This window comes from Carassius carassius, chromosome 23 (assembly GCF_963082965.1).
Source record: "Carassius carassius chromosome 23, fCarCar2.1, whole genome shotgun sequence".
NCBI lineage: Eukaryota > Metazoa > Chordata > Actinopteri > Cypriniformes > Cyprinidae > Carassius > Carassius carassius.
This window is the reverse complement of record NC_081777.1, coordinates 2,453,041-2,463,377: the sequence shown is the minus strand read 5'-3', so window position 1 is coordinate 2,463,377 and position 10,337 is coordinate 2,453,041. Positions and strand designations below refer to the sequence as shown.

The 10,337-nt window shown below is 41.0% G+C and overlaps 1 protein-coding gene across 1 annotated transcript; it reads left to right on the top strand.

The window, feature by feature from the left end:
• The first annotated feature begins 386 nt into the window (after nt 1-386).
• Nucleotides 387-8,884, top strand: LOC132101201 (bone morphogenetic protein 2-like). Its single transcript, XM_059505936.1, has 3 exons — nt 387-843; nt 5,965-6,296; nt 6,670-8,884. The coding sequence occupies exons 2-3, from the start codon at nt 5,972-5,974 to the stop codon at nt 7,620-7,622; spliced, it is 1,278 nt and encodes a 425-aa protein (XP_059361919.1). The 5' UTR covers nt 387-843; nt 5,965-5,971; the 3' UTR covers nt 7,623-8,884.
• Nucleotides 8,885-10,337: the final 1,453 nt, after the last annotated feature.

The following is a 10,337-nucleotide window of genomic DNA, read 5'->3' as shown; positions in this document are numbered from 1 at the left end:
CCCTCTGGCTGTTCATTTGCACTAATGACAGTGAATTAATCTTGTATCATCATTAGTTCTCTTTCACCTTCATGACTCCCTCAAGAATGAACAGTCGCTCAGATAATGTCAGATCAACCGGCCGTTGTGTGCTCAACTTTATCTCTGACGTTTTTTCCTGTTTCCTGCAAAAGAAACATTTAGACCCAAATGTAAAGTTGCAAATGGCAATCTGACCTGTACTGTGTATTTAAAGCAGCCCTGACCTTATCTTTGTTTGTGTGTGTGTTTGGAGAAGGTTGGTGGAGGGAGGGGGCATCGGTGACATCACTATCAGGGAGGATCCGAATGGACAGGAAAGTCAATTAGAGTTTAACTGAGTTTACCAGCTGGTAAAAGAGAGAGAGAGAGAGAGAGCGAGGGAGGAAAAAGGGGAGGAGAGCACAAAAGAGAAGTACAGACAGATTGAGAGAGGAAGGGAGAAAGTCAGCTACAAAGCCAGAGGAACAGGAGGGAATTTGGCCGGCACAAACTTCCAATTCTTCCTCTATCATCCATTTCATTGTCCTGTGCTCCTTCTCAGCTGCTATTTTGCACCCTGGACCTGGCATAACAGCGGTGTCTGGTCAGCCACAGGGAAGCCGGTGGATGTTTTTTAAGAGCACACATCTCTGACTCTCAGAAGAGGATGAGTGCTTGAGGACAAGCTGGAGAGGCTGACGTTATTCCAGAGGTACATTCACTTACCCAGGAGAGACAGACAGCGTCTACTCCATCCTCAGGAGCGTATGAGAGGAGAGGGTCTGTAACGCTGGAGCTCAAGGACAAACCATGGACTCTGCACACCTCCCACTTCACCTGGACGTGAGTACCAACCTCCGCAGCAGAACACCTTGACACTTGCAACATCAGTTGTATCCTGTGCCACGGGCAAATCTAATGACAAGTACTTGTGTAGAACATCTAAACTTTTTTTAATCAAGACAAATTGACTTTGAGAAGCAAAGTTGTGTAAGAAAATTTGAAAATAGTTCCAGAATTAAGTTTATAACACAAAGACACAGATAATATAAACTTTACTGAGGTTTTTGCTTATTTGCTGTATACAAGTTTTATCTCACAGAATTTTGCTTCTCGGGTCAATTGATCTTGATTTAAGGATGTTTAGACAATGGAAAACAAGACAATATGTATAATAGTGATTAAGAAAATTATATTCCACAGTGTGTATTATGTGGTATTATATTCCACAGACTCAAATCTTAAATCGTCAAACAACCACCCATTCCTTACCAATCTGTCTGCTCCATGCTAAAAATTCACACGTTACTCACCAAACCCAATGACAGATTCATAGTGGAGATGCAGTCTCAGAACATGTAAAATAGGCAGGTCAATGTTTCCACCAAAAGCAAAAAGCAGACAATGTTCTGTAAAAGACTTGCCTTGCCTTGTTGGAGCATGCACACAAAATTACTGTTGAGAGTAGATCCTTGCTGTCCAGGGCTGGCAGAGAGCTGAATATATGCTTTTGGCCTGGGGGATAAAATGTGTAGCAAACAAACATGCATGCCCTTTGATAACTGGATAAATCATAAAGACACAATCTGGCAGAAAAAGGAAGTTGTGATATGCGATGTGTCTTTCCAGAGCTTACAAAATGGGATGTTACAATGTTGTGTTAATGCATTTAGATCCTTCTGCATTTGCCAGATGATAATACAACATTGTCTGAGGGTTTCAGGGCTGTCGAATAGGTCAAATTGATAACAGAATGTTATCGGGGGGTCAGGGGAGGATTCTGGGAGGAAATGTCTTGTCTGGTCTACTTATCCTTGGAGACCACATTGGTCTGTTCTTAGCTTGAACCTTTGGCAAGCTGCATAGAAAGTGTGTCTATGTCCCTATAACTGTATCAGTTCTGGAGTGTTTTTCAGTCTGTAACAGTGGGGTTCGTGTGTATGTGTGTACATACACACGAGGTCACAGAGGATTGTTCCACTGAATATTATGGGGCACAAACTGAGGTCTGGGCTGCTGTCTGGGCTGGGTCCAGCTGAGATAAATTACAGTTTTTTTTAGCTAATATACTCCAATAAATCTACTACTGCAGGCTACCTGCAATACTATTCTAATGATTTCATGTATTTAATGCAGCAGAACAGAGGCACAGCTCTAACATTTGTGACTTCTTGTATGCCTTGGGGACTCAATATATAAGCCCCATTTCCAGCGCCGGAACTTTCTCCCAGGAACTAAGGACTCTGTGTGTTTCCACCGCAGGAACCTGGATCTAAATAAAGTTCAGGGTAAAAATTTCCCCCTCAGAAAATCCCTGCTCACGAGGTTGTACTTTTTTAAACATCAGGAACTTTCGGGGGTGGGACTTGGGCACTGAACACGCTGATTGGTTGAGTTCAAGCATTGTATTTCAACCACCATTTATTCACATACTTTTTAAAAATATTACTGTTATTGTGTCAAGAAATTTAGTTTAAAAAGTATTTCAGGCATGAATTTAGTTGTTTAAAACTCAAAAACTCAAGTTTATTTATAAAGACAACACCTAATTGAAAATGTGCGCCGCTGAATATGGAGATGTGAGCTCCACGCGATCAGCGGAAGTTCAGTGCTCATATATCCCAGTGAGAGCAGCCACAGCTTGGCATTTGCCGCTGACTCCAATGTCTCTATAGTGGTTGAACATGAATTATAATTTGTTTTGGGTAAAACTAACATAATCAGTGGTCTTAATTGTATTAATCTATTAATCTATTAATATGTTAAAATAAAAATAAAAAGAGGCAATGCTGTTTGCTATAATATTTTGTTTCATTGTAATGTATGTACGTTCCCTGAACTACATTTCTGTGAATATTAATATGTTTAAATAAGAAGCGAAAAAGAGGCAGTGGTGTTTGATATCATATTTCGGAAACTGCAGTAGCCAAGTCGAACTGACTGACGTTTTCAAGTGGTGTCCTTTTCCATTTGCAGAATTACCGTTTGCATTTGCATCGTCCTGTCTCAAGGAGTTCTCACTCCCGAGTCGAACTCGCAAAGTCTGAAATTTGCGTAGGCATACTTGGTATTGAGAAACGCGTGCAGACCATCTTTAGACTTGCCTAATCTTCACGGTACAGACAGCAATACACCTGTGGGGAAAAAAGTTCCTGGGACAAATTGTTCCAGGTAATTTCGGTGGAAAAGCGGCTATAGTGTGGGTAATTTTCGCATATGAAAATTTAGAGTAAATTCATGCTTAAGAGTTCCTTCAAGAACAAAATGGTGGTGGGGGGGGGGCGAGCTGGGGAGAAGCAGCCTAGGGAATGAAGGAAAGGAAGAACAACAGGAAAGGAGAGTGGAGGGAACGGGGTATGGAGTGAAATGTGAAACATGAAGACAGCGGTGGAGGATAAATCAGCAACAAGCAGAGCCATGACCCCTACGGCCCTACACTGCTGACTTCTTAGTAAATCTGAAAAGGCGAAACATAAGAGAGAGAGAGAGAGAGAGAGAGAGAACGTGCTTTTCCTAGAACAGATTAACAATATATCAATTCTGGAAGTCATGCTTTACAGGAAGAGAACTGAGAAGAAGAATAAAAATGAAGGGGGGTTGGAAAGAAAGCTGAAAGAGATAAGTGGATGCAAAAAAAACCCTGCCCTCCATTCTGAGGTCGACAGGCCATGTAGCTCTGGTAATGGCACGAGTCTGGCTGACCTTTTCTCTGCTAGTGTCACCTCCTGCCATCTGTTCTGGGGTCTAAAAAATGCCTCTTTCCGCCCCTTCTGTCTGATTACTGCTCTCCTCCTGAAGAGGAAGTGATTACATGTTGAATCCAATCACAACAGAAACCATAACACGTATGCACGCCCAAATGCATGGGGGAGGGAATGTGGGGAAGACAGAAGCGAAGGAGTCTAAATGAAGGTTTAGTGGCGAGGCATTCAAGACAAGAGAACAGCTCCATCTGGAAGCTACACCTCTGTGAGCTCCCACTGGGCGGAACAATCGAGTGGATGGGTAAAAGCCACTTAATCTACTTTACTGCCGGATGATGTGGGCGTGGGGGCTGTCTTATCCTATGTGTCCTCTGAGGATTCAGCTGGAGTTTGTTGAATGAGTGCGAACGAGATGGAGGGGACGTAGAGGACAGCGGGAGGATGGTATACATCCTCTTTTCCAGTGCGTTTAACACCTGCAGTTGAGGGTAATCCAAGACTCCCAAAGGAGACACTGCTCAGCAAGTCCTGACTTGAGCACATTCTACATCAAAAGACTATTTAGTTTGTCTCAGATGTAAGTGTTCCTGACCTGTGTGAGACCACCCAGCACCTTGTAGAGGCATATTCTAGGCTAAATACAAGATAAGCTCTATATAGGCCACCATTTAGATTAATCCGTCAGTATGTAAGAACAGACTGTGTGTTGACTATTGTTAAATAAGACAATAAGTCTAAGCATACAATGGATGCCCCATTGACTTTAAAATCGACTGTAATTCAATTTCAGCTGAAGCTGTTGATAGAATTGCATTTAACCCCAAATATTCTTTTAACAGTGTTTCTATCAAAGCTCTCCAATGACCTCTTCAACACCTCTCATGAACTCTACCAAAGTACATATTTGTAAAGAACCCATTAAAGGCTTATGCTGACTTAGAGTTGAAACCAATGGGAAGGATAATTCAATAAAGTAAGCTTTGAGATTTTGTCACTAATGGATGACAGCTTGCAATAATTAGCTATTACTGAAAGGAAGGAGATCTAAGTGCTGGAGGGTCTAAGTGTTTCTGTGCCAATCTGTCCTTTTAGGTATTTTTTGAGGTAGAACTCTTGCATAGCAGTTACATACACAGGGCCCAAATTTGGGCTATACATGTTATATTAAACATGTCAAATCCAGGTCATAAAATGTATGACTGTTTCCTCTTTTATTTCTTTATTCTGCAGAGGATATCAATGAATACGTAGATAAAATTAAATTTTATGCTCCCAAAATTATTCACAAATATGTATAGACAAGGATAGATGTCTATAAACCATGGCAATTTTAAACCTCTCACTCTCAAATTACTTTTGAAAGGTGATTTACTTTAGATTTAATGCTACCATAAACATCAGTGTGCTGATACAAACTTTAAACCTTTAGCCTAGTGATTATTTTCAAACAGCTGTTTTAGACACACATGACAATGAGTAATTTTCTCTGGGTCACTGGCAAAGTCAACAAACATCAAATTTCAAATCTACTTTCATCATTCACTGAACATTATAATCATTCAAGAATGATCATGTGCCTCATGAGCATCCTATAATAAGTCACGCCACATAATGTAGTGCCACATAGCCTAGAAGAAGGCTATATAAATTTGCAAGCAAGTTTGCATGCTTTTCAAGAACACAGTGCACCAATGCTCTAACTCCTGGGTTATTCTCATTTGTCAGTTAAATCAACTCAAGAGACACAGGGTTAATGAAATTGGTCTAACAGGTCCATTGTAGACCTCTAAATCAAACAGCACACATCATAATCTCTGTTAAACTACTTCAGCTCCCTAATGACACTGTTTCTGCGATTACGGTCTCCAACACAACAAATACCAGTAAATCAACAACAAAAACACAGAGCGATAGTTTCTTACCACTCTATGCAACAAACCAGACTATAAGTGTTAAATCAGCCAACATATGAGGCAAAACAAAGACACATGGCTCAAGGGCTAAAGCTAAAAATATGGTTAAATGCAACACTAATTGGGACAAGAAATACATTATGAAAATGATTTCTTGTGGGTAATGTATTCAATTAATTGACTGGAATAAAACACCATCAATTAATGGAATAGTTCACCCAAAAATACAAGTTCTGTCATTGTGCCATTCCAAACCTATATGACAGCTTTTATCCATTCAAAATAGCAATGAAAAACTAACTTTTTTAAAATGTCTCACAATGGCTCGTCTTTTTGTATTTCTGCAGGTCCAACATGTTCCCTGCTAGCCTACTGGTTCTGATGATCCTGCTGCTACCTCATGTCTCATCAGGTCAACAGGAGGGTCCCAGTCAGACACATGGAAACCTTGGTAGTCCTCTGGAACCTAGTTTGGCCCATACCATTCAAAACCTCCTGCTGACCCGCTTGGGTCTACAGTCACACTCCAACCCCAGTACAGAGGCACAGGTGCCCCAGTATCTTCTAGACCTGTATCGATTCCACACTCAACAGTACCATCTCGTTGAAGACCCAGAGTTTAGCTTCCCATCCCAGCATGTGCAAGGAGTCAACACAATCCGATGCTTTCACCACACAGGTATGAGCAGCTATTGCACTAGGTCATAGGAACACAGATTCCCTTGGAAGTCATAAAAGTCTAAATTTACCATAAACGCAGCAAAGAGACATGTGGAAGTCAATTAGCCTGCCTTAGGTGCCAGGATGCCCACTGAAAAAGCTACCAATGGATTCATTGTTCTGATATTTTTCACTCAAGTATTGGCATGAGCGTAGACATCTTGGAACAAGTTAAGAAGGACGAGGCTTATTTTCATAAGTGTTCCTAGCAAATGATGTGCAATTATTATTTAGTTGGACAATTATGCCATTACCCAGAGAGCAAGTGTTTGAACATGATGGAAAGAAAGATTTTTACAGCTAGAACTTTGTCTCTCCTTTTTCACGTCTAGATTCTACAGTCCTGAGTTTTCCAGAAGAGCAGAAAACGACAGAGGACAGCATTCACATTGGCTTCAATCTGTCCTCCATTCCGTCAGAAGAGAGTGTGGTGTCGGCAGAGCTCCGTTTCCTGCACGAAGGATCAAGTGAAGACTCAACTCACGTGGTCAGCCTTTATCTTTCCAACAATGACCCTGCATCAAAGCCCACACTGATCCATTCTCGCCGACTTACTAGAGATCAAAATACGGCAGAACTCTGGGAAACCTTTCCCCTGGATGGAGAAGTGTTTCAGAATCTATCTGAGAGGTCAGGGAGCCTGTCTTTAATTCTGGAGATTATTGCTGAAAATAACAGCAGCCTTTACAAGGAGAGACATCTGCGGGTTCGCAGGTCCACTGGGCAAGATGAGCACAGCTGGGCGAGGCAGAGGCCGTTGCTGGTAACTTACAGTCACGATGGCCGCAGCGAGCCATTTATGCCCCTTAAAAAGCAGACCCCTGCTGGCAGACGGGGCAGGGGCAGATGGACCGGAGGCAGGTTTAAGGGTGATAGGGGTCAGGGCTCTGACACAGGTTGGCGGGTGGGATGGAATGAAAGGCGAGTGAAACGACATGGTGGGAGGGCTGCCAAGCTCAAACGGCTCTCCCGTTCTCGCTGCCGTCGACACCCGCTGTATGTGGACTTCAAAGATGTAGGCTGGAACAAATGGATCGTGGCCCCATCCGGTTACGATGCTTTCTTTTGCCTCGGAGAGTGCCGCTTCCCACTGGCCGACCATATGAATTCATCTAGCCATGCTATGGTGCAGACGCTGGTCAACTCCGTAAACGGGGCTGTACCGCGGGCCTGCTGTGTGCCAACGGCCCTTAGCCCCATCGCCCTCCTTTACCTGGACCAGGAGGAACGTGTGGTTCTGAAAAACTATCAAGACATGGTGGTGGAGGGCTGCGGTTGTCGATAGCAAAATTCTCATGGAATAGATAGGAAGGGTGGACTTGAAAAATAGGACTGAAAGCAAGTGAAAAAAGAAAGCAAGGTAAAACTGTCATACTAAAAACATAAGCACCTACTTATAGTCCTCTGGAACCCAGCTTTGACTTCTTGTGTCCAATGAAGCATTGTATTTGTGTGAACAATGACCCTTAGAAGCACTCAGTCCCAACGTGATGTGTCTGTCTTATGTACGTAGTACACTCCAGCTTTCGGTCTTGTAGGTGTCCAGTAGCTACAGTATGTTATTGTTGTTGTGTCCTTCCTGCTCCTGTTTTGTGCATCTTTCCCTCATAATCATTACATCATTGACAACTCAAAGGGACCAAGAAGTGACCGTGGACTCTTATTGAGCATTTGGCGCTGGACAGACTTGAGGAGAGACAATAAGAAAACTGAAAGAAACTTCAAAGTGTGCACTGTGACAGAGACTATAACTGATTACAGGGCACTTCTCCTTGTGAGCTATTTAAAAATCACGACACCAAGAAATTATGATGTTATTGTCTGAATGTGTTCGTGCTATTATTTATGGTGATCTTCGGTGATTTATGGTGATATTTTTTTATGTATGGTGTAGCCCAAAGAAAAGTTTGCTATACAAATACTTATGTGGTAGTAAAGTAAATCTAATTTAAGAATGCATCAATATATATATATATATATATATATATATATATATATATATATATATATATATTTAAATAGCAGAAAATATGGAATATTTAATCTTGACAAATACTGCAGATATAGAAGTACCGGAACGCCTTATAGATCCATTTAAAGCCAGTTAAAACTGGTGTTACTCATCTATTATTTGTAAAAACAACAGCACTGAATCACGGCAGCTTTATATTGGCATTGACTAAGATATGAAGGAAATTTCATTACAATTGAAGCTTTGTGAAACAAAGAAATTTGCCTAAACATTCCACAGCGCCAATGGTATGTGCCATAGGTGTGCAAGCTTGCTAAGTGGTATTATACATAACTTTGTCTCTATTGTCATTATGTAGTTATCACACAAGTGTTGACCAAACTGTTTGTATTTATAGACAACAGGTAAAAAAACAAAAACAATGTCAGATCTTATTCCGATGTTCTGCCATGAATAGCTGATTATATTTTAGTGTGATGCTGTACGTGCAGTTTAAACAAAAAGCCTTGAGAATGTCTGACATTGTCTGGAGCCATTGTGAAATGTGTAATAATAAACAGCAAACTAATCAGGCAGTTCTAATTATCTCAATCTTTGATATCTTTTTCCATAATTGCTTTTCTAAAATTTTAATTTGAAACAATACAGAGTAGTTAACATGACATAAATAAATACAAGCTTTAATCAGCCTTGTTTTGTGCTTTAGAACACTAGCTAGACCAGCTTAAGCTAGTTAAGTTTAGGAAGGTACTGTCATTTCAGGATGGATGGAATTGAAAACATAGAGAGAAGTTATCTGATGGAAGGGATCTGAAGTGATAGGAAGAGACTTTTCACACACTCTAAAATGTCTGCATAAGTTTATCAGCTCTCATTATAGATTCTTTCTCAACATCTGTTTTTCATCCTGCTGAGGATCTTGGACCCAGTCTGCAGCGGTCTTGATGTTCATTCATCTCATAGTAAATGAGAGGAGCTTCAGTATTCTCAGTTCCTTAAGCCTTTGGAGACAGAAATGATAAAGATTGAAAATTACTGTACAGATAGCTCATTAGTGTTACATTTATCTTTTACAGTGTGTGTGTGAGAGAGAGGGGTCCAGATCAGACTTACATTTTGTACTTAAAAACAGATGTCAAAAGTTCCACACCATCAAAAAGAACATATGAAATACTACACGAAACATCTTAAGTAACACTAAAGTAGAGACCTGCACCTTCGCGGGAGTACCGCAGGACCCAACGCAAAAGGTTGCGGCACAGGCCAACAACACTTGATGGGCGAGGTCAGATGTGGGCGGGAAAAGGCTTGTCTTTGCGGGATGCGGGAGAAAATATTATTTGTGGGACTCGCAAAATAGAAACTATCTGAACAAAAAGTGTCTAAAACATATATATTTTTATTTATCTGTTGCACAAAAGCAAAAAGAACAACTAGTATTAACATTAAAATGATTCACATGTGCAAGCTAAGCATAGTTTCTATTTACAACATGTGTTTAAAGGGTTGCGCAATGTAGCCAATCACAGACTCACCTGTTGATTTCTGGAATGCAATGGCCAATCAAGAATCTACTCACCGCAGTGCTGAAATTGCATGCTCACAAAACCTCTCATTTTGACACGTGAAGTGTAGACAGAGTGTGAAAGATGCATTATGCAAATATTCAATATATTTATTGTGAGCTTATGTCTGAGATTTATGAGATCGCAATTAACTGAGATGTCAGCTTTTAGTGATAATAATTCTGCCATGCCAAACCATACACGCAGCAGCCCATGCTTCCTTTTCTGTTAAAAATAACAGCGATTAGTGAATGTTGATGCTTAGCCTAAATTTTTTATCTGGAGTGTTTGCTGGGATGTTGTGGACCTTAGGAGATGTTACAGAACCATTTCATGTAAATGTCTTCAATGTACTGGAAAAAAATCTATATAGGATACTTTTATGCTGGCTGTTGGGGGCGGGCGCGGGACAGAATCTTGCAGAAGTGGGCGGAATGGAAAAATCATCCCATGTGGGTCTCTA